At 56.9% G+C, this 27,954-nt stretch overlaps 1 protein-coding gene and 2 long non-coding RNA genes across 32 annotated transcripts in view; 2 read left to right on the top strand and 1 right to left on the bottom strand.

The window, feature by feature from the left end:
* ELN (elastin) overlaps positions 1–16,195 on the bottom strand; it is a 43,744-nt gene extending 27,549 nt beyond the window's left edge. For 9 of the 30 annotated variants that reach the window (XM_071764743.1, XM_071764746.1, XM_071764744.1 and 6 more), the window contains exons 1-17: positions 11,421–11,601; positions 9,780–9,833; positions 9,297–9,323; positions 9,078–9,110; positions 7,822–7,866; positions 7,127–7,219; positions 6,452–6,517; positions 6,318–6,365; positions 5,197–5,268; positions 4,936–4,962; positions 4,650–4,721; positions 1,990–2,016; positions 1,425–1,493; positions 1,120–1,164; positions 894–977; positions 744–803; positions 20–130 (exon numbers count right to left, since the gene is read on the bottom strand). In XM_071764743.1, the coding sequence (XP_071620844.1) occupies positions 20–130; positions 744–803; positions 894–977; positions 1,120–1,164; positions 1,425–1,493; positions 1,990–2,016; positions 4,650–4,721; positions 4,936–4,962; positions 5,197–5,268; positions 6,318–6,365; positions 6,452–6,517; positions 7,127–7,219; positions 7,822–7,866; positions 9,078–9,110; positions 9,297–9,323; positions 9,780–9,833; positions 11,421–11,586 (1,099 nt within the window). In that variant the 5' untranslated portion in view covers positions 11,587–11,601. Of the gene's footprint in view, positions 1–19; positions 131–743; positions 804–893; positions 978–1,119; positions 1,165–1,424; positions 1,494–1,989; positions 2,017–4,649; positions 4,722–4,747; positions 4,860–4,935; positions 4,963–5,196; positions 5,269–6,317; positions 6,366–6,451; positions 6,518–6,632; positions 6,692–7,126; positions 7,220–7,821; positions 7,867–9,077; positions 9,111–9,296; positions 9,324–9,779; positions 9,834–11,420; positions 11,602–16,029 lie in introns of those variants that run through there. The other 21 variants (XR_011730030.1, XM_071764771.1, XM_071764753.1 and 18 more) reach the window with 20 other exon arrangements.
* A 90-nt stretch (positions 16,196–16,285) lies between these two features.
* LOC139806062 (uncharacterized) lies at positions 16,286–22,252 on the top strand. Its single transcript, XR_011730094.1, has 3 exons — positions 16,286–16,356; positions 16,585–16,742; positions 20,247–22,252. It is a non-coding gene; the product is annotated as an uncharacterized lncRNA (long non-coding RNA).
* A 3,158-nt stretch (positions 22,253–25,410) lies between these two features.
* Positions 25,411–26,788, top strand: LOC139806116 (uncharacterized). The gene is made up of 2 exons (XR_011730120.1): positions 25,411–25,563; positions 26,672–26,788. It is a non-coding gene; the product is annotated as an uncharacterized lncRNA (long non-coding RNA).
* The last annotated feature ends 1,166 nt before the right edge of the window (positions 26,789–27,954 follow it).

Here is a 27,954-nt window from a genome sequence, read left to right as displayed (position 1 = left end):
GGCTCCTGCCAACAGTCACCTGCCACCCCGGGGACACCTCCGACACCGGGCACCAAGCCGGGCACACCACCAACGCCGGGCACGCCACCAACGCCGGGCACCAGGCCTGGGACGCCGCCAACCCCTGCACCTGGAGGGAAGGAGAGTGGTCAGACCCCCCCTGCTTTCACCTCCTGCTGCTCCTGAGTCTCCCCCAGTGTCGCAGGAGCCTCCGGAGCACCTGGCTTGCAGGTGGGCTCTCCACACCTCACAAACCAGCTGCCCAGGGCACCTGGGATGTGCCCAGCCTTGGGATTCCCACCTCCCTACACCCAACCCAGGCCACCAGAGCCCACCAGGCCACCCACGATCTTGGGGACCCTGGAGGTTGTGTTGCAATGGGGCCCTCAGGCACCCATCACTGGCAGCATCGAGATCGGGTTGTGTATGGATTAGAATATTGTTCCCTTTTTCCCATCTTTGCTGCCCTTCTCCTCATTTCGTAGATTCATTCCAGTTTTAATTTCCAGCTTTTAAGTCTTTCAGTCTTATTCCTCTTTTATTCTCCCTTTGGAAGGCAGGGGGTGGGATGTGGGGAATAGAGAGAGATTCTACCCTCTGGTTTTTGGTTGGCCCAGCTGCTAAACCATGACAGCCTGGGACAGTACCCCAGGAGATGGTGGTGAAGCCCCAGTGCCAACGAGTGGCTCTCATGTGTCCCAGTAGTGAGCTCTCCCCCGCTGGATTTGTCTGGGGTCACTCACCTACAGCTCCTGCCTTCGCCGCTGCCTTCGCCGCTGCAGCTGCTGCTGCTGGCCCTACAGCTGCTGGGGGATTGAGAGAGGGTCAGGAGTGTGGGACAGGGGGATGTCAACCACCCTGCACCCCAGGGCCAAGCCCCACTGTTGCCTTACCTCCAGCTCCTGGAATAACACCAGCACCAGGGACCACTCCGCCGACCCCAGGGATGGCACCAGCTCCGGGCAGGACACCTGCTCCTGCCACATGGAAGAAGGGGACATCAGCCTAGTTTTGCAAGGATACAAAAGGCATCCCCCCAGCCCAGCATGGAGGGAAGGAGGGGAGCAGCTGTCTCTCTATTGCAACGGGGAATGGATGTGCAGAGGGAAGGCAATTCACCATATTTTGCTGCTGCTTTAGCTGCTGCCGCCTGTGCTCCGACTCCTGGGAAAGACATAGGCAGGTGCTGAGGTGCCCACACCATGCCCACCTCATCTCCCACATCCCACGGGGCTGCTGGGGACCAGCCCCTCCTGTAAGCATCCACCCTCCTCTCCTTTGGGAGGTGATGCACCCTGCCAGACTGTCCCTGGCTTGACACCAGGCAGTGCCTAACACCCAGCCCAAAGGACCAACACACCACGTCTCCCTGCCATGCCTGTGCCAGCCCCCCCACCCTGGGGGTGCCTGCAGAGGTATTGTACCTGTCCCGGTGGGGTACCCTGCCTTTCCTCCTGCCCCAATACCAGCTCCTATCCCGCCGGGCCCAAAGCCTGCAATCACAAGCACAGAGGCAAAGCCAGGTAAGGCACTGCCCGGGGAAGGGGCAAGGCAGATGGAGCAGCATCCTTGGACCAAAGCATCAGCCTCCTGAGGCTTTGAGGGACATGCTGGGGGGATGCCAGAGCCAGCTCTTCCTAAGTAGAGATGCTAGGTCAAACATCCCTGCCTGGAGCTGGTTCAGGATGTCCTAGCACAGAGCCTGCCAGCTGCTGACCACTGCTGGTGCCACAGAACACCTGAAGATGAATGGTACCTGGCCTCATGGAGCAGGACACCAGGAGAGCTGGGTCACTCCCAGACGGGTCCACAAGCACCACAGCAGGGCAAGGCATGGGTGCCCTGAAGGACCACCTTGGCCTGGGAATGGGATGCCTCTCACACCACCCAGAGGTTGGTGGCCACGAGGTCATGGGGGCATCTGTCAGAGCCACAAGGAGCTACAACCATAGAGTGAGGGCTACGGGCACTCACTGTAGGGCAGCTTACCTGTGGTGTAGGGCAATCCATAGCCACCTGGAGAGGAGAGAAGGTGGGGGGTTAGCATCTGGCTGCTGGTGGCTGTACCCCCTCAGCCCCATGGTGTAGCCCCTGTCTGCCAGCTGGCTGTGTAGCAGAAGCCCACAGGGCTCCTTCCATCAAGATAGTAAATCATAGAATTATAGAATTGGCTGGGTTGGAAGGGACCTCAGAGATCATCAAGTCCAACCCTTGATCCACTCCTGCTGCAGTTACTAGACTATGGCACTGAGTGCCACATCCAGGCTCTTTTTAAATATCTCCAGGGATGGAGAATCCACCACTTCCCGGGGCAGCCCATTCCAATGCTTGATCAAATCCTCAGGGATTCAACCTCTAGTAGTGGAGCTAGGCCAGGAGATGTTCTTCTCCATCACCTTGGAAGCAGAGGCTCCAAAAAGGGCCATGCACAAGGGCCCTGTGCTGAGAGCTATGACACCCAAAGCTGGTTTTACAGGAGTCTCCCATGACACCACTCTGGCAGGAACCCCATGGCAAGAGCTGTACCCAGCTGGATGCACCAAGGCCAAATCAAAAGGCAAGGTCTTAATTAGAATCAGGGCTTGGGAACCTCTGGTGAAACTTGACCTCATGTAGTGCTCAGCATGAAGAGACAGAACATTGCTGCTGGGGAAATGTCTCCTTGTGAAACACCAGGATCCCATCACTCAGGATGGTGTGGGGATGCCAGTGAGTCGGTGGGCACTGTTCACGTGGGAGCTGACAGCACTGAGCTCCCATCACTGCCAGCAGCAGCCTGAGGAGGGGTGATGTGCTGTGACATCCTCCAGGCTTTCCAGGCTCTGGTAGCCATGAGCTCTGCCAGGCATCCTCCACCTCAGGGACCCCCTTGTCCATCTTGGGGCACCTCATGAGCACCTCACTCACCCCAAAGCTGAGGAAGGGTCACACTGCAGGTACCCACCCTGTGCCAGTGTGATTGCACAGCACTGCTGGGGATCTCAGGCCCCAGAGAAGTGGAAGTAGCTTCTCAGAGACTGATGCCACCACCCCAGTGTGGCCAGGCACTGGGGAGCAGTGCCCATCCCAACAGCATCAGGTGGGACCCCAGTTTCAGCCACAAATCCAGGCTGAGGCCCAGCAAGTGGGGTGGGCCTGGGGCCACATCCTGAGCAGTGACAGCACAGAGCAGGAGCTGGTGGGGGCACTTGGAGAAAAGCATTAAAAAAGGAGACCTTCCACTGAAAATGTGATTTTTTCTTGCTGTCGCCTTGTGCCCTATGAACCTAATCCTGAACTCCCAGGAACCTGGGACACAGTGCAGGGGACTTGGGGATGTCAGGGACCTCTGGATCTGTCTGTAGCATCAAACCAAGAGCCTCAGCAGCCAGCCCAGCATGTCCCCATGCTGCTGGCCCCAAGCCAGTGGTGACAAACTAGCATCCCCCTGCACCCTGGGAAGGACCAAGATGCCAGGCAGCACCCCATGGGTTCAGACTGCAGCTGGGGACACCACCACTGTCCTTCTGATACCTATGAGAGGCTTGACTGGATTCCCTGGCAAAGAAGATGAATGACCTCCCCTGATATATTTAATGAAGACTCCACATAAAGTGGGTGAGTTGGCAGCAGTGTCCCATTCAGGCTGCTGGGCCTGGATGGGGCCCAGGATGGAGCCAGGCCCAGCTGCAGGGGTGCCCAGGCACCCAAACAAGCATAACTCAGCCTCAGTGGTAGAAAGCAGGCACAGGTCAAGTATTTCTGCTGTCATTTGTGGCAACAGGGCCCTGTCAGGGGGAAGAGGACAGAGCTGCTGGGACTGGTGTCCATGCTGGGATGGGACCTGCTCTCCAGGGGTGGGCTTCCGCCACCAGGGCTTTCCTGCCTGCAGTTACAGGTTTCAGTGAGTGGGAAAATTCTCAGGGATCTAATCACTCCCCAGCAGTCCAGGGATTCAGGTCTCCACCCAGATCTGCCAGGATGCTTTGGGGACCAGTATGCTGGCAGCATTGCCCTTGGAAGGCACAGAGCCTGGTACTGGCTGCTTGGCACTGTCCTTGCCTGGGCACAGCTGGCTGTGAGCTGGAACACAACACAGAGTTGCTGAAAAAGGGTGCTGAACATTCTCAGTTTGGGGACAAGCCTTGTCTGGATGTGTAGTGGGAAGGGGGTCCTGCCCAGAGCTTCATCCCCACCACCTGCCTGTAGGTGGTGGCCTTAGCTAGAGCTACTTCAGCTGGGCCACTGGGCCTAGGTGAGTGCTCAGAAATGAAAGGAAAACTCCAGGAGCTGCAGAAAGCAGATGGTACCTGCAAGGACTGTGCTTCAATGCCAGGAGGAGCCAGCAGGGACATCCTGGGGAGGCTCGTCCCAAAGCATGTCCCCAGAACATGCTCTTTCCTACCTTACAACAGCTGGAGAAAAGCATAGCACCATCCTCATGGACTGTGGGCAAGAACAGAGGAAGCAGCAGGCAGCTGCCCACAGGGCTGCTGCTGGACTCACCTGCCCAACACCCCTGATCTGTTCTGCTGGTCCAGGGCCAACACCAGCCCTGTCAGGTCCAGGGGACCCAGGGGCACTGCAGCTCAGCCCTGGGGAATAGCAGGTCCTTCTCCTGGCATTACTGGGGGTCCTTCACCCCCAGCCCATTGGATGTGACAGCTTACCTGGGAGCTTAGGAGCTTTGATGGGATACCCCAGAGGGACACCGGGCTGCTGACCTCCAAAACCTCCCAGTCCTGAAAAGCCAACAGCAGATTCTCACCTGGAGCCTGCGGCCAGGCTGCCACCAGTCCTTGTGAGAAGGGAGCATCTTGGGGCACCCCGGGAGAGAAGAGTGGGTGGCTTGGGAAGCCCTGAGGCATCTTCTCCCCACTCTGTGGAGAGGCCATGGCTGTGATGAACAGGCGTGGGAAGGAAGAGAAGGACAGGCAAGAGAGACAGGACACTCACCAGGGATTCCTGCAAAGGCTCCTGCTCCTAGGCAGAAACACAAAGGCACCAGTGTGAGCCTTGGGGCCAGTCCTCAGGGTAAAAACCAGTCTGTGTGGGCTGCATGGGCTCATTTTGCCCACCCGACTGCACTGTGGGGCTCTCCCATCCCAAAGGATGGGGCTGGAACAAGCCCCAGTAGGGTGGCACTGAGGGCAGAGCTGAAGCCAGCCTTGGAGCCACTTCCACCCCAAGTGTCCCCAGGTCCTTGAGGGGACCTACCTGGACCTTTTGGTTTGACGCCAGCACCAGTGGGCACTCCGGGCAGCACCCCTACACCAGGGAAACGAATGCCTGCAGCAGAGACCAGAGGGTCAGGTGAGCACCTTGGGGCATCGTGGCCTTGCACCAAGACCCCTGAACCCAGCTCCAAAATCTCTGTCACCCATCTCTGGCTCAGTACTCACCTGTGTACCCTGGAACAGGGTTCCCTTATCCCCCAGGGGCTTCCTGGCTCACCCTCTGTGCCAGTCCCCTCTGCACCTCTTGGGCAGAGCTGCTGGGGCAGGGTTTCCTCCAGCCCCAGGGCTGACTTGGAGGGGGTGCTGGGCTGCCATACAGCAGCTCAGGGTGCCTGTAGAAGACGTGGCAACCCAGAGTGGGTCCCACTTGTGACAGCACAGCACCGTGGTGTAGATAAGCCTGGGCCTTGCTCCCTACCTCAGTGACATGAGGTGACTTTGTGCAACCTGGGTCTTCATGAGAAGCAGGAAGAGGGGTCCTGCCTGCAGAGCCCCAGCCCTCCAGGGGCAACGGGCAGTGCCAAAGTTTTGCACTCACTCAGGCTGGAGTTTTGGTGTTGGGGCTGAGGTTTTTTTGTTTTGTGTTGGTTTGGTTTTTTTGGTTTGGTTTGGTTTTTTCCCTTTTACAAATGTCTTTCATTATAACTCACATGTTTTCAGACATGGAAAAGACATTCCTTACCAGCAACTAACTTCTTCTGACAATGTTGAAACATCTTGTTTTCACAAGTTTTCCTCCCCCCAAATTACTTTGCAGTGAGGAATTCCTTTTCCCCCTGCCATCTCCTCCCCCTTCTTTCCACACTGCAGCTGGTTGGGTAAGCCAGCCCTGCTGTGCTCCCTGCCTGCTCCCAGCTCCTCTCCCAGTGCTGCCTGTTCCCTCTGAACCTGGCACCACCAGAGCCTCGGAGACGCCGGGTCCCCCCACCTTTGGCATGGTGAAAATGTCACTACAGCCCCGGTGAAAGGCTTTGGAAACTCTTGGAATGCCCAGGCTGCAGCTGGCCACAAGGCTACTGATCCAAACCAGGGTGCTGGCATCAGCTGGGGACCCTTTTGGAGGTGGGGATACAGCGGGTGGGGTGGGGACTCCCAGCTCACCTGTGCCGGGGAGCACGCCACCCGGGAAAGCTCCAGGAATCCCAGCGCCTGCCAGGCAAGAGAAAGGCAGGAATGAGCACCTGGACAGAGCCAAGTCCCTGCCCCAGCCCGTGCCTTCGGGACCGGTCACCTACCTGGTACTTTGGGAGGCTTCCCTGCTGCACCAGCCCCGGGCTGCACCCCACCTGGTGCCACCGCACCTGCAGGCAGCAGAGACCCCCTGAGCCCTGGGCACCAGCCCCTGCCCATGCTGGTGGGCATGGGGATGAAACTGCCCCAAGCTCAGCTACACTGGGAATGAGGGATATCTCCTACCTGTGGAGACCCTGAGGCTACCAGGGCCACCAGCTCCACCCATGCCACCAATGCCAGTACTTGGGGACATTGGGAAGAGGAAGGTACCAGTGTGAAATGCCACTGCTGGGCTATGGGTATCCAGAACAGTGGCAAAGGAAGGGACAAGCTCAGGATGGCTCTTGGGGGTGAAGAGAACAATCTGAGGCAGTACCAGGGATACATCCCCTAGACCCAGGCACAGGGACCAGGCAGCTCAAGTGCTCTCAGCTCCTGGGGGGCTCGAATTTGTCCAATGCACCTTCCCAGCACACCAGTAAGTTCCAGGGTCCCTCCAAATTGTCAGGGATCCCCATGAGAGCAGCACTGCAGTCCCTCAGCTCCGTGGGGAAAGCTCTCCTAGCCCAGGCTCCCAGGGACACTGGGAGTCCCTGAGGGGCTGCCTGAGCCCCAGCAGTGCCTTGACCTGTGTAGCTGCCTTGCCCATCACAGTGTGGGACACCCCTGGCACTCACCAGCTTTAGCTGCAGCCTTGAGCGCAGCGGCAGAGGCAGCACCTGGGAAGACTCCCCCGGGGTAGGCACCTCCGGGGAAGAAACCCCCAGCACCTGTGGGGAGGAGAGGAACCAGTGTGAGCACTCCCAAGATGGTGTTGGATCCTCCCTGCTGGGCATGGTGGGCACAGGGATGGTGGTGAGCTGTGAAAGCCTGCAGAGCAGTGGCAGGGGCTAGCGTTAGGCTGGGCAAGGTGGTGTTAGCAGGCACAGCCCTGTCCTGCACTGGCTTCTCTCAGCAACCCCCCTAAATACCTGCTCCCATCCACATCCTGCCCATCACCTGTGCCACCACCACCCAGGACACCCTGTGGTGCCACTGGCCACACATGCTGGGGTCCCCAACAGCCCCAGGCAGTCCGGCCAGACACATGCAGGCAGTGTCCTCCTGCTGCAGACCCCACGGGGAACCCTGGCTCTTCCTTGCCTATCAATGATCAGGGGCACCCAATTATGGCTGGGGGACCACAGGGCTTCTTGTGGGTGGCTGCCAGCCCCTCAGGTCTGGGAAAGGACTCAAGCCCAGAGGGGACCCACCAGGTAGTCTATGGAGAGCACCCAAGAGGGACAAGCCACATGCTGTCCCCAAGGTAGGTCTCTGGGGACATCACCCTGCAGACAGTCCTCAGGGGGGGTGGCTGGTGGTCTGTGCTCACCTGGCTGCAGGCCAAGTGGGCCAAGTCCCCCGAGGGCTCCGACCCCTGGAAAAAGAAGTGGGGTGAGGCAGGGGGGAAGGGTGGGAGGGATGGCCAGGGCCAGAGGACCAAGAGTGTCCCACTTGTACCATCCCCATGGGGTCAGATCATGCACCAGGGATGGACACAGGGACGGGTGACAAACACGCCCTCCAGCATCCGGGTCCCTTGTCCCATCCCGTTCTGCACTGTCTGCCCCCCACACTGCTGGGCCATGAGGGGACTGAGCTTGTCCAATGACTGAGCTGAAATGTTTATGGCTGAGGAATGAGTCTCTCCAGCTGGGGCCAGCACTGCCTTCCAACATCTGGGGCTAATCAGCCCTCACTCCCTCCAGGCGCAAATTCCACGGCCCTTGGCTCAGGGTGGACCCCGCTCGGCTGGGGCTTCATGGCTGCACTGCGTTTGGTTTTAATTACACTGAAATAAAGGGACTTGTTTTTCTTTCCACAAGCTGAAATACGAGTAAACGGAGGTTGCTGGCCCCTGCCTTGGGTTGGTGTTCCTGCCGTGCAGATGGGACGGCTCGGGTGGCCAAGGGGTGCTGTGTGCCCCCTGCCCTGGGGCACAGCAGGTACCCCCAGGGCAGGCAGGGAGTGGGCAATCCAGGTCTCCACCTAAAAGAAGGTCCCTCCCTGGGCCTCCACAGGCACCAGGCGTCTCCATTGGCACCAGATTTACCCTCTGCTGACCCAGCACCATGCCACAGGCTCGGTGCCCTCGGCTGTACATCCTCCTGCCATTATCTCATCTCTCCTCTGCTGATGTCCCCTCACACCCCCTGATTTATAGTCCAGAAAAAACCCCTAGTGTGGGCTGCAAAAGCTTCTCAGCCAGGAGCAAAGGCAAGCAGAAGTGCTGCTAGCTTCACACTGGCCAAGGCTGAGAGACTTGGCTTAGTGTCTTCCCAAGGAGCTTTGGTGTAGGTTTGCAGGCAGTGACTACCCAGAGGGTGGTCGGTGTAGGCTGGGGGAAGGTGCTGTGCACTGAAGCCAGGGACAAGGGAGGAAAGCTCTCTGGGCTCTCAGGGCTTGGTGGGTGAGAGTGGGGCAGGGCAGGGTGTAAAGTGCTGGCTGGTGCATGCCTTGGCTGCACCAGCCAGGATGGGGGTGGCCCCCAGGCCATGTGGGAGAAACAGGAGAGCAACCAGGGTTGGGAGACATCCTGGCTGCTGGAAATGCCAGAGATTGTGAGAGTGCCAAGGAAAGGTTCCTTACCTGGTTTGAGAGGTTTTCCTCCAGCCCCGAGTCCTAGGGGAAAGTGGGTGGAGAGAAGTCAGACCCATCCTTCCCCTTACCATCCCCCAGGAGCTGGGGAGCATGTGGGATGGGAGCATCCTCATGGCAGATCCCCTGCCTCACACCAGGCAGCTCTGCAGGAATGCTGCCCCCAGTCCCTGTCCCACACACTCTGGGCAAAGGGGTCCCAACACTCACCTGCTCCTAAACCTCCAACTCCAGCACCTGTGAGCAATGGCAGAGTCTTAGCACACAGCCCTTTGAGCACCCACCACCCACCCACTCATGCCATGTTCCTGGGTCCCATGGGGAGGCAGTGAGGGTCACAAGGGTGGGGGGTGGGGGGATGAGGCATCTTCCCTGGGGTGTCCTCAACTTTTTGCCTGAAACACTGGGGAAATGTTGTTACCTCTGAGCACCTCCTATGGCCAGAGCTGGGCAGGGTGTAGGTGACATCCAGCCTAAACATGGCACTGCTGCCCAGTCTTGTCCCAGCATTGTGGGACAAGCCAACCAGGGCTGAGTGCCCAGACAGGGTGTCACTATGTCCCCTGATACTGGGTGGCAGGACCCCAGCCTTCTTCTGCTGGCTCAAGGTACCCAAGCACTCACCAGGCACCTGCCCAACATGTGTGCAGGGTGATGCCCCTTCACCCCCCAAGGCTGCCTGGAGCCCCTTACCTGGGAAAAAGCCTGCTCCTGGGACTCCACCTCCTGGGATAGCACCAGGGACCCCTGCAAGAGAAGAGACCCTTGTAAAAATCCTCCCAGCAATCCAAAGGTATCAGGTGTGTCAGGGCAAGGGAGAACCTCCTGGGATTGAGAGCTGGTGCCTGAGGAGGGGGTGGGATGCAGACCCCCAGAACAAGAGCTCAAGAGCAGGTCCCTGTCTCAGTTTCCCCAGTGTGATGGTGGTGAGGGGCTTGGAGATGTCCTAACCAGGAGCTGGAAGGTGTCAGCAGGACTTGGTCCTGCATGGAAGGGAGCAAGGGAGGGACACAGGGCTGGCACAGAGCAAGGCTGGCTGGTGTCCATCTCTGCTTCCCAAAACATGTCCCATACCATAGACAGAGCTATATCCATCACCTCCAGCTTCCCATGGCTCTGGGGGGATATTTCCAGGCATGGTCATGCAGATGTGGGTGAGGCTGTCCCAGTTCATTCCCATGGTGGGGATGAGCATGCTTGGCTGTGCTTGCCCCATGCCCATGCTGCCTGCCCTGCCTTGTCCTGCCTGTGCCAAGAGCCAGCTCAGGCCAGCAGGACTATGGTGTTGAACTGTGAGGACAGTGCTGAGACCCACCAAAACTTTCTGTCCATCTCTGCAAAGATAAGATGAGTGCCCAGGTCCTGCTGCTTTCCACAGTGACTGAAGCTTGTTCTCAGGGGTCATGCTCAGCCTCCATGGAACCTACTTAACCTGGTTGGGACTCTGGCAAAGATCAGTCTCCTGCAGACCTCCAGGTAGCCATTCCCTGTTGGTGGCACAAAGAGGCTGCAGTGCAAAGGGATGCTCCACATTTGGCTGCAGCATGTTTTGGGCACTGGAGGGGGTTGCTGTGGGGTTTGCAGTGGGCTTTGCAGAGTGGGTTGCAGGGCTTGTGGGGAGTCTGGCAGGAGTATTTGAGGGAGGCTTGAGAAAAGTGCAGGGCTGCTGTGGCCAGTACCCCTGCAGCAAGCTGTGCCCAGCTCTCCCACCCGTTCTGGGCAAAGGGGATGGAGTTAAGGGTGAATGGGCACTGGGGACCCTGCAGTGGCACGGCTGGAACCTGAGGAACCTGCTGTCCTGCTCTGAGGCTGCAGAGACCCCTCCAGCACCCCCAGGAACTGGGTGTATGCAATGGGAAAGCTCTGGAAAGACCACGACAGGCTGCTCAGTGCCCAGGGCCAGGCAGGGCAGCCAGGTGCCAGTAGGCAGCTGAACAGGCAGGCATGGCAGGGTGGGGACACATCTCCACCTCAGACGTGGTGCAATCTCTGAAGGTTCATCTCACTGTGCCTCACAGCCCCCCTCTTTGCCCCATCAGCTCCCCACTGTGAGGTGCCAGTGCCAGGGTGTCCCCCGGGCCCTGCTCACGTCTCCACCACCACCCAGGCCCCGGGAACCCATCCCAGCTGCTCAGAGAGGGCCGGGCTGCAGCCCCCCGTGTCAGGACACAGGCAGAGCAGGAGGGGTGTCCGGCTGTGCATGCACAGAAGCTGTTGGGACACACGTACCCTCAGGACACACACCCACAAACCCGCCGGGACACACAGAGGATCCCTGACAGGACCCACCACACAACCCCCAGCCCTGACAAAGAGCAGGAGCCCCAAAACTACCTCCCGGGGCCCTACAGGGGCCAGGGGCCAAATCCGGTCCTGATGTCCCTGCGAGTGGAGGGGACATGGGCTCGGCGATCGCCCCGGCCGCTCGGGCCCACCCCCGCCACGGCCCAGTCCGGCTGCCGTCCAGGGCTTCACGGAGCGGCTCCTTTTCCCGGCACATCCCCACAAAGGGCCCTCCCCCTCCCCTCCCCCGGCTTGGAAAAACAAATGCCAGCTTCTTGCCCGTTTCCAAACCAACCCCGAGAGGCCGCACCTCGCCTGTTCGCCCCACCCCCGCCACCGCCGCGGAGAGGCAGAGCTGGCGGCATGGCCGGGCCGATCCGTCATTCGGAGCCTCCCGTGCCCGGGGCCAGCGACTGTCCCCGAGCAAGCAGGGGAGCCCATGCCGAGACTCCCAGCCCCTCACAAGGTCCCTGGTGCTGGGGTGATGCGGACTGAGCTCCTCTACCCCTCTGTCCCCCTGTGCCAGCACTGCCCGGCAGAGGCCCCCAGGCCCTCCTAACTGTGGGCACCCTGGAAAGGTCTGGGTGGCAGCTGCCAGCAGGCACGGCTGCCCCGCTCCATGACACCCTCCTGGGCTCTGCGGAGCCTGGCAGGGGGATCTCTGGAACTTTGGCTGCTCTCTACCTGAGCACCTCCCACGCTAAAGGTGAGGTGCTCCCGGCTGGTCTGCACCTTTGGCAGGATTACAGGGATGTGCCAGTTCCTCAGCTACCTCCATGCGCAGGTCAGGGTGTGGAGGGGGCTCAGGAAGCCCTGGCAGGAGGCTGGCTGGCAGCAGGGTGTCTGAGCTGCGGATCTCATGGAGCTTTGAGGAGCTGGGGCCTCGGGAGCACCGCAGAGGGCTGCCCCCCTCCCTGACTACTTTCCTTGCCCAGCTCTGCTGCCAAACACACCCAGCTCTGCACCAAGGCAGCAAAAGAACTTCAAGTGCAGAGCTGTCTGTGTTTGGCAGCAAAGCCAGGCTTGTCCCGGTGAGGGGATCCAAGGGTCTCTGACCCACTTGGCTCTCTGAGGAGCACCCAAAGTGACCCCAGCACCCCCAGTCCCACCAGCTGACAGCACTGACTGAGCTCAGGTGTTGCCAGCACCCCCATTCTTGGCACCAGCAACACCATGGGCTCTCAGAGGCTGCACCAGACTAAGGCAACCCCTCTCCATCTGGTCACTGCCCTTCCCCAGCACCTTCCTTCCCCAGCCTCGGGGACAGGAGTCCATCATCCACCCCAAGGTCTGCTCCTCAGTGTGGCATGCCTCTCTCTGCTCCCCACACATTCCCTTGGCCACCAGGGAAGGGGAAACTCAGCCACCAGCATCCCAGGACTGAAGGAGCTTCCACCCTCAGTCCCAGCTTGCCAGGGCCCCAGGAAGAAGGTTTCTCCTTCCTTCCAGCTTGTCTCCTGGGACAGGGCTTGCTGGAAGCCTTCAGAGCAGGGGTGGCCTCTAGTACCCCAGCACCTACCCTGGGGATGTCTTCTCTAGCAAGGGGCAGGATGATTTACATCCATATGCATGGCCCCAGCTGTGATAGGGATCGACCTTTAACGCCACAGGGATCCAGTGTGGAGCCTTTTATATAGAACCTGGACTTCTTCCATAGCTCTGTACCACAGGTCACTTGCAATACCTGCACTGTTTTGTCCCCTGTGGCATCTCTAACTGATGACTGTATCATCTGCACCATTTCTACCTGCATCACTGCTGACATCTTTCTTTACAGCCTATACAGCTGCTTTCTCTATTCAACAGCTGATTTTTCCCTGCTTTGAACACCAGGGCAAGGATCCACCATTGGACAGGAGTTCACACCTTTGCTGGGTGGGAAAACCTCAGACCCGCCAGCAAACTCCAGGAGGAGGCTTAGCACATAAGCACCACAGCTATTTCCCCTCTGCCCACACACCACTGACTTCTGCTTCTTGGGAGAATCAGTTTTGGAAACAAGCAGTCTCCAAGCAACTTTGAATCTGTATCCCAGCCTGAGCTCATTGGTAGCAGCTCAGTGGGGTGAACAGGGGGCTGCTGTAAGGAACCTGGCTCCTGTCCAGCTCCCCAAGGATCCAACTTCCATCTCAGAGTACTGGAGGATGAGCAGCACCCTGCCAATTGCTTGCCAAAGGAGAAGTCCCAGGAGGAGCAGGGGAGATGCCATCCCAGCCCCACAAGGGTACTACTGGCCCTGAATCACCTTGAGGACTCTGAGTGTCCTGGGAGGGTCCCAGCAGTGCTCAGGCTGGGATGCCAGCCTTTCTGTACCACCCAAACTATCCCCCATGGTCCCAGAGCCTGAAGGCCTCAGCCCCCTGGAGTCCCTGTTGCTCCAGGGGTATCCCCTGTGCACAAAGAAGCACTGGGGGATGGATGGAAGTGCTGAGGGATGGATTTCTCTCTGCAGATGCTGGGACTGGCTGCATCTTTTAGGGAACTATCTGGCAGCAGGGGCCTGGATCCAACTGTGCTGGTCCCCATGGTCCCCAGTACAATCTGCTGCCCCAGAGGGTGCAGAGCAGCAGGGGCTGATCCTGCCCTGCTGCTGGGAGCTTCCTGAGCACAACCATCTGCAGCAAGCTCAGGGCTCAGCCCCTTGGCAGGGTCACTTTTCTGACAGAGACAGTCTGTATGTGCACGGGGACTCCCCCCCTTTTCTCTCTCCACCCTGGGATCTCTCAGGGTTCCTTTTCCTGCCAGGCTCGTTTGGGGCTGCACTGACAAGCAGATGCAGGAGGATGCTTCCCTGAGCCCTCCCCAGGTAGCTGCACCTCACAGCACCCTGGCATCCCCCCTACCTTGTGCCACTGGTCCTGCCTCTGTCCCAGCTCAGTCCCTGAGGGTTGGCACAGCACAGGTGAACTTGGCTGGTGCCATGGAGGCCACCAGGCTGCAGAGACACTGGTCACTCCTCTATGGGGAAACATTCCCCAGTGTGCCCACTGGGGCACTGGGGCAATTTCCAGCACCAGAGGCACCTCCTCTGTGAGCTGCTTCCCAAACCAGCAAACAACCCTGGAGATTGAGCCAGAGACTGGAGCCAGGCCAACAGCCCCAAAATGCTCAGCAAGTGTTGCAGGATCTCACCCAAGGGCCAAAGTCTTCCTGAAAGTGTCCCAGCTGGCCACTAAATGAGAGCTGAAGAGCAAAGCTCTAATGGTTGAGCAAACCAGCATGAAGCACCACTGCCAGGGATGAGGAATGCTGAGGGCCAGGCTGCTACCGACCACAGATGGCACCTCAACCCCAAGGTGCCCAGGATCAGACACTGCCTGGCTTGGCACCACTCTGGGGTCATGGTGCTGGAGCCCACCATGCAGAGACAGAGCAGGGAGCTGCAGGGCACTGGAGATAATATTGTGAAGTGCAGAAAGCAGCCCCTAGGACTCTGCCTGCCCTCCCTTGCCCATGGGATCCTCCCCTCTCCCCTCCTCTGCTCCTCGCTCCTCTGTGGCTGAGAAGCCCCATGCAATGGCTCAGTCCCCAAGTGCATTGCTGCTGCTGGCTCTGCCCATCTCAGAGTCTCCGTGGCATGACAGAGGTTGACATGGCCTGGGTTTCTAAAGGTGGCTGTCTCACCATTGACCCCACTGTGCCCACTTCACAGACTTTTTTGCCCAGTTGGGCCATTGCAGCAGGCTGCAACTCTGCTCAGGGCCGCTCCCTACCTCATGTGTGCTCCTGGCCCTGTCAGGAGATTGTGAGAGGTCCCACGAGCAGGCACCTGCTGTGCTGGCTGCTGCAGCTCTGTCACAGGCACTGTGGGACATCGCTGTGCTGGCTTTCACCTCCCTGCCCTGGCAGATGCTCGTGTGTGTGTGTGTGTGTGTGTGTGTGTGTGTGTGCTGGGGGTGTCACACAGTCCCTGCCCAGCCAGGGACTGGCCAGTGAGCCCTGACCCATATCATGCATTGGTGGATGGACCCGACGCTGGTGACACAACTGCAAGGAGGATGGCACAGGGGCCATTCCAGGCCCCCAGAGCCTGTGATTTGGGTTGAGCTGCTCTGAAGGCTACTCTGAAGAGGCAGCTCACACACATCAACTGTGGGATGCACACATGAACCCCCCCACTGCCCCTCCAGCTCACCTCTCTCACATAGGGGTGATGGGTGCCAACTCCCCTGATCACTCACAACTGCAGTCCTCGTGGGGGCTTGGTGTTCACCCCCCCATAGCCCTGCCTGCATGTCCCCAAGCCTCTCATGTCCCTGAGCCTCTTGTGTCCCCAAGCCTCTAACCAGGATGAAGCACCTTGCAGCCTCCTCCTGACGAGTCCTTCGGGCAGCAATGCCATTCCCCAACTGCCTTGTGTCACCCCTCTCGGTGACATCCCACCCCACTGGGGAATGGCACATGCCATCCACCCGGTTTGGGGGCAAAGAACCCTCCAGGGACGTAGCACCCAGGGGGGCTGCCTTCCCACACCCGGGGATGTCCCCAAGGCAGGGCAAGGTGAGAGCCTGTCCCTAATCTGAGTCCCGCATCCAGGGGGTTGAGGGGGGACAGCAGCCGAGCCCTAATGTCGGTGGAGGATTCCTGCAGATCCGGGGAAAACCGCTTGCTGAGGCTGGGGGAAGGAAGGAAGGAAGGAAGAAGCCTTTTCTTTTCTTACCTCCTTGCTGCGAAGCCGGGAGGATGGAGAAGAGGAAGAGGACTCCGGGGAGGAGGGGTGCAGCTGCCTGCCTTGCCATCTCTTGAAGCAATGCCCCCGTGCTCCCGCCGGCAGTGTGTTTTATCCCAGAGCTGCTTAATTGTTGCTTCCAAGGATGCGAAGGGAAAGGGAGGGGGGGGGAAGGGGGGGGCGGGATGAGGGGGGAGAGGTGGAAGGAGGGAGGAGAAGGGAGGGGAAAAGGGGGGGAAGGCACAGGACACTACGTCATGGGGAGAGGGCAAGCACACAAGCGTCTCTCCAGCCTATTGGGTTGTCTACTTGGGTTTGGTTGGTTGGTTTTTGGTTTTGAGTTTGGTTTTGGTGGTTGGTTTTTTTTATTTTGTTTGTTTGGGTTTTGGTTTTTTTTTGGGGGGGGGAAGGCTGTGTGGGTTTTCCCCGGTTGTTTGCTTGTTTGTTTTTTGCATGTTTGTTTATTTTTGTTGTTGCTTGGTTTTTGTTGGTTTGTTGTGTTTGTTTTTTCTTTAATTCCTCTGCCTCTCGATGCTCTCTCTCCAGTCCCGGCACACCCCTAACGACCAAGCTGGAAGGGAAAGCTGCCAAGGCAGGTTGCCAGGGGAAGGGGATGCGCCCACCCCCATGGGTCTCCGGCACCGCAAGCAGCCCCGGGGGCTGCGGCACCGAGGATGGCAGCGGGCGGAGGTGGGAGCGGCCGGGTAAGGGGACGCGGGGGCCCGGGGGTGGACGCGGGGTAGCGGGAGGGGTGCGGGGTGCGGGGTGCGGTGCTCACACCCTGGTGGCCGTTAGGTGGCGGGAGAGGGGCGTCTGTCCCGGGAGCGGGGCCCCCTCTCCGAACCCGGGGTGTCCTGGGGACACGCAGGACCCGATCAGCACCGCGTCCCCCCGAGCTCCCGGAGTGGGAGGTGCGCGTGGCTGGGCTCCTTCCCCCCCTTCCATCCCCCGGTGCATTCGGGGCCAGGCAGGCTCTGCCTCTCCTCAGTCCCTTGGCTCTGGTGCAAATCCAAGCATTGTGTGTCCCCGCTGTCCACCTCGGCCCCCGGCTCATGGGGCATTTCTGGCCAAGTGTCAGGGAGCACAGAGCAAATCAGCAAGTTAAACGGAGGGAATTAAGAGCAAGGAAAGCAAAGCATCCCCCTCCCTGCGGCTGGCAGCGCTGGGCATGCTCAAGTGCTTTCCCTGTGGTCCGACATGGGCTGAGATGATGCTCATCCCTGTGTCCCGCTCCCCATCGTCCCCAAACTGCTGCCCACATGTAAGGAAAAGCCCTGTCTGCCACCCCTTCCCACCAGGCTTCCCATGTGCAGCCCCTTCTCATTCCCTGTGCTCTTTACACGGCTTTGGAAATTTGGAATTCTCAGCAAATCCACCCACTTCCTCTCTGCCTGCATGAGGTGTGAAGTCCCAAACCTGGACACCCACTTAAAGAAATGTGAAGTAAATCCATGCTCAGGACAATCCATCTGGAGCCTCGTTGTCTGACTTATCTCAGTTCCCACTTTATTGTAGGGAAAGTGCTGATGGCTGCAGACACAGGAAATGGGACGTGGAAATTACGGAGCATTTTGTCCTCCACACCCAGCACTGGGAAGCATCAAGAAGATTGGGGGACACACACACCATGCAGGAGCTGCTGGCCCCTCGATGGGCTTTGCACGGGTGCTTTTTTTTCTGCTCACATGCACCCTCACAAAAAGGCTGGGGGGGCACAGAGCCCCTCATGACTGGGGAACTTGAACATCACCAGGGCAGAGCAGCCGTGCTGACCACTCTGTCCAGCTGGCTGGCATTGCCAAATGATGTAATGCTTGAGCAAAACCACATCGTCACTAAACACAAGCTCTCTGCTCAAGAGGAGCAACACAGGAGCAGCTGGAACGTGGGGACAAGCAACCTTGCAGCGGTTCCAGTGGCCTCAGGGCTTCAGTGTGGCTGGTAGGGATGCAGACCCCTGGTCAAGCTGATGCAGGTGACGCATCCTTGCTGTATGTGTCTGCAAAACATGCACAGAGCAGGGCTGGGAAAGTGGCCTCGTTAGGAACTGTAACTAGGGCAGCTGGCCACCCCTAGCATCTTCATCTCTTGCCAGTGAAACAGCTCTGACTTTTGAAAAGCATTTTTTGTACCTAGAAAGAATAGATGCAAGGCAAGATCTCCCCGCCCCTGGCACTTGCAGTGGGGAATGGGATCCAAGCCCTTTCCGATTTGGCCAGGGCAGAGCTGAGTGCATCGTGGGCTGCCCGTGGGGAAGGGCTGGGAGCATTCCTCGGAGCTTGCAAAGTGTCGGGGAAAAGCTGTGCAATTTGGCTGCACCAGGAAGGCACGGCTGTGGGTATGGTGTGATGAGAAAAGGAGAAGACAGAAGATATTTCCCAGTGGTGAGGCCTCTGTGGGAAAGAGGGAGCTTGCTGCATAGTGCAGTATCTGGGGGACAAAACCCACCGTGAAGGCTGGAGCAAGAGTCTGTGGGAGTGCATCCAGGACTCTGGGGGCTTCCCTAGGCACTGTGGCAGTGGTGGATGTTTCCTCTGGTCAGTCACTGGTGCAGATCTTGGTGTGGTGCAGGTCACACGTGGTGTCCCTAAATGCTGACAGAATTGCTGACAATGATGCCCAACAGCCTCAGCCTACTGTTTCACACAAACAGAACTGTCCCAGGGGTTACACTGGCACACAAACCACAGAAATAAACACCCCTTTGCTATGGCTATGGAGGAGCTCTTTACCTGCCCTCCCTGGGGGCCCAAATCCTGCTCTATGCACTGTTGATGATGTTGTCCTGGGAAACGGTGCTCACCAATGGGTTGTAACAGGGATTTATGGTGCCTGTGCAGGGGTGCATGGGATGTGCTCAGAGGAAAGGTATGTGTGAGGGGCAGGTCACAGGAGCACTGGTGGAAGAGGCCCTTCAAGGTGTTCAGCCCCAACACTGGCTGCTGGCAGCATTGTCACCAACTGAGGTGTTCTCAGCTTAAAATCCTCCAAGGGTGGAGACCTCCACCTCTCTGGGGACATTTTGTGGGGCCACACCACTCTCCTGGTGAAGAAATTTTTCCCAGACCTAAAATGTGTTTGCAGCTGGTGACAGCCCAGAATGGGAAGCCCATGGATCTCTCTTAAACCAGCTCTGACATTTGCAGCCAGGTTCAAGGGGTGGGCAGCAGGAAGGTGACCAGCACATGGCTGAAGCTGTGGCTCTGGTGTTCTCTAGACAGAATCCAGCATAACCCCTGCCAGATGGGGGTAGAGGGGAGGGAGGGGAGCTGTGGGAAGCCAGGGTTGAGCATGTCCTGGGGTTGGTGCATGATGGGAGCTCTGCAGCAGGGGAACATAAACCCTGCTGGCATCAGCCATCCAAACATCATGGCTTTGCTCTCCTGAGTGGGCTGGCTGGCTGGGTATTAAAACATCAACATCCCTTTTGAGGACCACTTGGTACTCTGAGCATGGTGCTCAAGGGTCTCCATCTCTTTCTCCACTATTCATCCCATCACTACAGCCCCACATGTTCCAACACCCCATGGGAAACCAGGTTGCAGCCCCACAGGACATCCCCAGGCACCTGTCTGGGACAGCTGTCCCATCCCTGCCATGACACTGGATGCCACCAGAGACCTGTTTCACCAGGATGGGGAGGACCTTCTCAGCTCTCCAACACATGCTCAGTGTTTTTCACTGCAAAAAAGGCTGCCAGTGCTTCAGGGGGTGCTGGGGACCAGGGGACTGGGGCAACCTCTTTCTGCCAGCCTCTACCTGCTGGCAGGTCCCTTTGCACATGTATCTACTGGGTTTGATTTAGTAACTAACGAGGCTCATGTGGCCCCAGTTTGTACCTGCCCAATCCTAATTTCCCATCAACTCTGCTTTCTCTACCAGTTGCTTCCCACAGTTGTTAAGGGAAAAGGTTCTGTCTGTTTGGTGGGACCAGTGCTGGAGCAGCAGCCCATGTGCAGTGCTGGGATGCTCTTGTTGGGTGTGATCAGCAGAACCAGCATCCTTCTCCCATGAAGGCCATGAAAGCACACCAAGACCTCTCAGGAACATTTATCATCAGAGTCCCCTAGGAGAGACCCCATCCCCAGCCCCTAGGCTGGATGCCTAACCCAGGGCCCTGTTTTCTGCCACGCATGACTCTGGTGATGGTGCCTTCTCTGCAGGAGTTGCCTCTCTTTCTCATCCTCCCCTCTTCCTTTGCCCTGCAGGTAACTCACTCTACCTGGCCTGAGAAGACACATGGATGGGCAGCACCTGTGAGGCTTGGGTTGTCTTGTGAATGGTGCAGTGCTGGAACAGAGGTGGTGGGATCTCCATCCTTGGATATGTCCAAAACATGCCTGGACAAGGCTCTGAGCACCCTGATCCAGCTTTGGAGTGCTAACTTTGCTCAGGGGGTGAGCTGGAGACCTCCAGATGTCCCTTCCAACCTAAATCCTTCAGTGTTTTGTATCAAATTCTCTCTGGTGTTTATGTAGTTCTGGGAAGCCTTCAGTGATGTGTCATTGAACTGTTAGAATCTGATGCTGGCCAAGGAGGGATTTAGTGGTCCTGGCTCCATACATCCCATTTGCATTGTCCTTCTCAAGGACAGCTGAACAACTGCTGATAGGAACTCCAGGCCCTGGTGTAGCCTCACTCCCATCTTGGCCATGAAACCTCTGCCAGCCTCTGTCCCCACTGCCAGGGACCTTTGAGCAGATAAATGGCTGTTTTCATCCTTCTCCAGGCTGCTCAGGAGCTTTCCAAGTGTTGATTAAAAGGTACCACTGCAAAATGTGCTGTGCCTTGGTGGATACAGCTCAGTTACTGAAAACAGGGTTTACTGAACACTCCATGGCCATTCTCAGGCAGGACTGAGTCCCTGCCAGATGTCAGCTCTGACCCCCAGCAATTTCAGCAGTGGAGCGGCTTAAAAATTGGAAGATTATTTTGTATTCTTGAAAGAAGAAAGAAAAAAAAAAAAAAAAAAAGAGGGGGGGGCGGGCTGTTTATTATGGAGATGTTGCTTTTCCCTGCCTGTGTACTCTGAAATGGCCAAAGAGTGCTCAGAGGTTTGCCTTTCAAATTGCCTTTTGTGCAGAGAGTGAGACTGGAAAATATCAACCCAGAAGGGGAAAACTGAAACAAGCTGTGGGCAACTCAGCACGGAGATGTAACTGGTAACACTCAGCTAGAACATGAACTTTAGACACTGCCTGAGCTCCAGTTTGTGTCTGTAGCACAGAGGGGCCCTAAGGAAAAGGCAGTGGAGCTTTTATTATTTTGCAGCCAGACCCTTGGGGTGCTGGAGGGGAAACATGTTGAGGCAGGGCTGGGCTGGCTCCCTCCCATCCCAGTGCACCCTGCAAATGCCAGTCAATGACTCCCAGAGACCCAATAATCCCAAGCATGAGTCAGAGCCCAAAAATTAAGAGCAGGGTTTTGAATTAAGGCTTATTAAAAAAAAAAAAAAAAACAAAATAGGAAGAAAGAAAGAAAAAGAAAAACACATTCTGGATTTCGTTTCTTACGTTCTGCTTTTTAAGCATTATTCCTCCAGCTTTTCCAGAAGGGTTTAGCAATTTCCTTTCAGCAAAGTGAAATCTGAGTCTCCCCCAGGAAGATGACTCTAGGAGATGGGGATTAAAAAACCTGCAAGGCAGGTGATGTGTTCAGCTATGGGAATAAGTCTGTGGATGCACAGAGGAGGTGCCCTGGAGATGTCCTTTCCCAAAGTCCCTTGCAAGGAACCACAACTCCTCACACTGGCCCATCCTGCTTCAAGGTGACCTGGAGGTTGGGAGGCACCAGCTCAGCCATGGGGTGAATTTGAGATAAGTTCCTGTGCCAAAACTCTTGTCAAGGGGGCAGATGGTTCTGTAGTAATTTCCAGCCTTCTTTCCTGCTTCCCAAAGAGGCACTACAGACGTGATTAAAGGCCTGGAGCTCTTGAGATCTGACATTTCATGATTTCCTTGCTTTGAAATGACAGAAACCCTCCAAAAACTAAACCATACATGCAGACTGGTGGCTCAGTCCCACTGCCACCATCCCTGGTCTGCCCAGGGACCTGAAGCTTCCCCATGGAGAATTTCCCCACTATTTTACTTGCTGGAGAAGTACCTGCTGCTGCCCAGGCTGGTTGCCCACAGAGGGACTGGTCCTGTCCAGGCAACTGGAAACATGGCTGTAGATTTTAACTGCTTTAATAAAATAAAAAGGTGAGAAGTGACGGAGAAGGTTGTGGGTCTGTGGGACAGAGGTTTCCACAGTGCTGGGGTTGTGGGGCTAGAAAGGGACCATGTGTTGGGCTGAGAAGGTGGCTGGAGCAGGGCAAGGAGAGCTGGAGGTAGGGCTGGCAGCAGAGGAGACACAGCAGGCACTGCCACCTGGGGTGTCTGCATCAGCAAAGGGGTCATCAGTGCAGGAGAGATTTAATGGGACAAGGAATAAAGGGAACCATCCCCCAAAAATCAAGGAGTAAGATGGGGAAAGGAGAGCACTGTGGGTGGATGAGGAGGATGGTGGATGCCCATTGTGGCAGAGCAGTCACCAAGGAGGAGAGCAAGGTGGGAACATGAAGAGAAGAGGTCAAAGGCTGTGTGGGATGAAAGGATCCAGCTCTCAGAGCTAGAAACTGAGGGAACAAGAATGGACAAAACAGAGTGAGAGGTGCTGGAAACATCCCTCCTGACATGTCTCCAGCCCCTCGGAGTGTCCAGGCTGTGGGATGGGAGGAAGGACCCTGGCCAGTCTGCTATCAGGCTGCAGATCCCTGTGTCTCTGAACCACTGATGCCTGGCATAGATGTGTGAGGGTTAAGCCTGGTTCAGGGTGATGGGGAGATTTACAAAACCATCACCTTTTGGGGGCTGTTGGGCTGAATTGCTCCTCTTTCCATCAAGCCCCACCATGGGTCTCAGCTTCTCAGGGGAAGCTGTCACTGTTCATCCATGGGGGTTTGGCTTCCCTCCCACACAGCCTTGCGAGCCACTGCCCAGACCTGGCAGATCTCAACATCATTCCTGTCTGGGCTGAGGAGTGAACCCCAAAATGCAGCCTCTGGGGGATCAGCTCCTTGCTGAGCAGTCTGGCAATAAGCTCCAACACAAGCGAAGCCCTGGCCCTCCACCAACACACGCTGTTTCCTCCTGGCAGGCTGGCCAAAAGGAGTCAGATGAGGACATGAGAGGAACTGGGAGTGCAGGCAGGCTCAGGGGAGGTGGGGGGTAACATGGGGCCCTGGGTCAGGTTGAGCAGCAGGATGGTGCTGGGGACAAGGCTCACCCACCAGGAGTGGGGACTGGTGCTGGTGGGTCCTGCACTGGGGCTCATCCCCTCCTCTCAGCTTTGGGGTCTCTCTGGTTTGGTCTTTCACCAAGGTCCATCTGCAGCCCCTGGTATTTGGGGCATTTCAACTTCTTCACCTTCACACAGAACCAACCCGTTACCTCCACACCTCCTTCTGCTCAGAGTCACAACCATCACTAAATTTTCCTCCCAGCCTCAAAGGTTCACCTGTCACTTGGAGCACTGATGTCACCCATCACTCAAGTCCATTTCAAAGGAAAATTGGGGGGATTTTTCATTCTAGCATGTAGCTGGGTTACATTTCATGGCTGAACAAATAGGGGAAGAGCTCACCAGCCCCATATGGTCAGACATGGTGAGTGAGAGGCTGCCTGTAAGAGACACCATGGGGCCAAGGTCACAGCAGGATGCAAAGAGCATTCAAATGCAAAGAGAAGAGCAAAGTCACAGCAAAATGAGACTCAAGAGGGAACAGCCATGCTGTCATCTCCCCTCAGGACTACTGTATGGGAACATCCTCTGCACTAATGTAATTTTCACCAGAGATTTTCTGATGGCACATTTGTGGGTGAATATTTGCCCCTGGGAGTGGCTGGAGCCAGGAGCAGGCAGATTCCTTGGGTGAGGGCATCTCCCCTGGGCTGGTGGGGCTGTTGGGCTGGCAGAGGGAGGTGTGCAGGCAGCATCCTGGGCTGGAGCTGCTTTTTCTTGCTGCACTTCACAACTCAACACCCTTAAGTCGTTAGAGAACTGTTATGCCCCTTTCTCACCCATCATAAAAGTGCATGTTTAAAGAAAAAGGGAGCATTAGTCTGGGTCACTGCAAGGTTCTGATCCCAGCTTGGCCCTGTGCTCTGCCCAGCTCTTCTGTACCCCACTCAGATCAGGTAGAAAGGATGTTTGGATCCATCTGAAGTCACTTCCCTGCCAGCTTGGTTGGGAGACTACCAAGTATCTTACAGCTATCCCCCAGGTATGGTTTGTTCTCTAACACCCTCCTACAGCCTGCCTGTCCCTGCTTAACTGTCCCGAATCCCTCCCATGTTGGGCGCTGCATTTCCATCTCCCAGGGGAAACCTAGGGCCTTGCCTGATGCTGTGGACAGCAGATCTGTCCCCTGTGTTGGTCTTCAGATGGCTTCAAGCTCTTCCAGATGCCACAGACCCTGCAGTCTGCTGTCTCCCAGGGGATGCAGGGTGCAGGGAATGTCCCAGGGACACATCCTTGGGGAACACAGGAATGTGGGACAGTGAGCACATGGAGATGGCTGGTTCAGATGCTCTGGTGCAGTCACTGGATGTATCCAGAAAGATCCCTTCCCTCCTCTCTCCCACCATAGTGTGCAAGGCACAGTAACATGCCAGATGAAGGAAGCTGAAGAGGAGCCAGCAGTGTGCCCAGGTGGCCCAGAAGGCCAATGGCATCCTGGGCTGGCTCAGGAACAGCGTGGCCAGCAGGTCCAGGGAAGGGATTCTGCCCCTGTGCTCAGCCCTGGGGAGGCCACAGCTTGAGTCCTGTGTCCAGTTCTGGGCCCCTCAGCTCAGGAAGGAGATTGAGGTGCTGGAGCAGGTCCAGAGAAGGGCAAGGAGGCTGTGAAGGGATCCAGCACAAGTCCTGTGAGGAAGGGCTGAGGGAGCTGGGGGTGTTGAGGCTGGAGAAGAGGAGGCTCAGGGGAGACCTCATCACTCTCTCCAACTCCCTGAAAGGAGGTTGGAGCCAGGGGGGGGTTGGGCTCTTTTCCCAGGCAACTCTCAGCAAGACAAGAGGGCACAAGAGGTCTCAAGTTGTGCCAGGGGAGGTTTAGGTTGGACATTAGAAAGAATTTCTTTCTGGAGAGGGTGATCAGGCATTGGAATGGGCTGCCCAGGGAAGGGGTGGATTCTCCATCCCTGGAGATATTTCCAAAGAGCCTGGATGTGGCACTCAGTGCCATGGGCTGGGAACCACGGGGGGAGTGGAGCAAGGGTTGGACTTGATGAGCTCTGAGGTCCCTTCCAACCCAGCCAATTCTAGGATTCTATGATTCTGTGTTTCATGTTAAAAGCTCCCTTTTCTCCTTTCTGCTGTCTTTAAGGAGTCTGAGATGAGCTGAAGATCCTCTCTGCTCTGCTGATCACCACCTCCTCTGGTTCCTTTTGGCACAACTTGTATCCAGGCTGCCATCAACCCAGAAATATGAACACGAGATGGGCTACAGCCCTTGGCAAGGGGACTTCCATGACTGATGAGCAGGTGAGATATGGACCTGCAGGAAGATGCCTGCAGCATCCTGTGAGCTGCTGTGGCCACCCCAAGAAGAATCCCCAGTATTGTGAGGCTGTGTGTCCCAAGGAGGTCACATAGCCACCTGCTCATGGATCTGAACTGGGGAAAATCCTCCTGGTGGTGCATCTGCTGCTCAGCAATGAGATGTGTGTGCCAGCCCAGCTGCTCCACACTGACATGCAGAGCCACCTTGGCAGTGTCCCAGCACTGCACATGTAGGGTCCTCTGAGCCACTGAAGGGCCGGGAGACAGGACCCACCCTGGATGGTGGATAGGACAATTTGGGGGGGCTGAAGAGGGAAGTCACTGGATCCCAGATTGCTTGAGGTTGGCAGGGATGAGGTCACCTTATGGAACCACTGACCATGCCCACTGGATTGTGTCCATATTTTGAACATTTCCAGGTCTCATTGCAAAGATGGATGATGTAGAGAAGCTGCATCCTGGGACACTTGAGAAAGGCCAGGAAAACGTTCCCTGGTGGAGATGATCCTGCTGGCTCTATGTGTGGGGCTCCCAGCAGCTTTCTTGCCTGCTTGTCCCTTTGCTGTGGCACCAGGACCATGAGCAGTGTCTGGAGGAATCTCCCCATTGCTGGTCTTCTGGGGAGGACCTTGGGCAGGGGAAACCTCACTCCCTTGTTCCACTCCAGGGATAATGCCAGTGACAGCTGAAGTCTTGTTGGGATTATGTACAAGTGACCAGGAGTCCAGCAGGGCCACATCACACTGCTGGTGCCATTACAGCCCCTTTTGATGTGTATTTCTGTATCTCAGTGGTGTTCCCCAGCCCCAGCCCAGCAGCAGAGCCTCAAGGAGAGCTGTACACTACATTCCTGAGTGGTCAGTTCCCAAAGTGTTCCTTGGCTCTGGGACAGACCTGGCTTGCTCTGCCAACCAGTATCCTGGGAGATGGCTGCAGGCAAGGCAAGGAGGCTGAGCTCTGAGCAGCCGTCCCTGGGCTATTTTTGCTGCACTCTGAGCCTTGCTCCACGTTCCTTTTTCCTTGCACTATGTTTAGACAACTTTGCAGGACACTCTTGGTCCTTCTCCAAAATCATCTTTTTTTTCTGCAGGACTCTGAAGCCTGACAGGAAAAGCCAAGGCGGGTTCCTGGGGTCTGCATTCTGTGCACAAGCAGCAATGGCATTCATGGGGCTTCCCTGTGCTTAGCAGGGCTGGCTTGATCCTCACTCAGTGTATCTGGGTTGATGATGTCCATCTCACCCACACAGCATCTCCAGGGCTCAGGGCATCCTATCATGATCTGCTGGATGGAGCACAGGGAGAGCATGGCTGCCCCATGGCCTTTGCTCTTCTTGGGGCTCTTTGGAAGAGCAAGGTGGGGAGTCAGGGGCACATGTGTCCCAACCCCCTGCACAGGGACTCTGTGGAACTCGTGTTAGCCCCTTGAATCATAGAATCATAGAACTGGCTGGATTGGAAGGGACCTCAGAGCTCATCAAGTCCAACCCTTGCTCCACTCCCCCCGTGGTTCCCAGCCCATGGCACTGAGTGCCACATCCAGGCTCTTTTGAAATATCTCCAGGGATGGAGAATCCACCCCTTCCCTGGGCAGCCCATTCCAATGCCTGATCACCCTCTCCAGAAAGAAATTCTTTCTAATGTCCAACCTAAACCTCCCCTGGCACAACTTGAGACCTCTTGTGCCCTCTTGTCTTGCTGAGAGTTGCCTGGGAAAAGAGCCCAACCCCCCCCTGGCTCCAACCTCCTTTCAGGGAGTTGGAGAGAGTGATGAGGTCTCCCCTGAGCCTCCTCTTCTCCAGCCTCAACACCCCCAGCTCCCTCAGCCTCTCCTCACAGGATCTGTGCTTGAGTCCCTTCACCAGCCCAGTTGCCTCCTCTGGACCTGCTCCAGGACCTCGATCATTTCAGCCTCTCAGCCAGGCTCTTCTTGCTCGCTGGGGCCTGGGACAGTGGGGTCACCTTTCAGGGATACATGTGTTAAATGTTCCCTTTCCTCTCCTGGCTCTGGCAACTGAGTGCTCATGTCTTCAGTGCCTAAGTGGGGAGATTATTAAATGAATATGAACATCCTTGAGTCTAATCCACACGCAAATGCAAAGTTAAATTGAAACCAGAAGATGGCTTTAGCAGCACAGTTTAAAGCCATTAACCCTTGGGTGACACGTACTGGCCTCCCCTTGTAGTGCCAGGAAAAGATGGCACACCTGAAGCCCAGGCAGGACCTGGGAAGAAGGAGGTTCAAAGGACATGGCTGGTGTCTGCTGCATCTCCAGCTACCAAGCCCCATGCCAAACCCTAGGTAGGAGCAGAACAAGGTTGGGTTCCAGTGTGCAGAGTCTGGGCTCAGCAGCAGCCCAAGGGGTGATGCATC

The sequence above is a fragment of the Heliangelus exortis genome, chromosome 21, assembly GCF_036169615.1.
Source record: "Heliangelus exortis chromosome 21, bHelExo1.hap1, whole genome shotgun sequence".
Taxonomy (NCBI): Eukaryota; Metazoa; Chordata; class Aves; order Apodiformes; family Trochilidae; genus Heliangelus; species Heliangelus exortis.
Note: the sequence above shows the minus strand (reverse complement) of the source record. Positions and strands in the feature narration are given on the sequence as shown.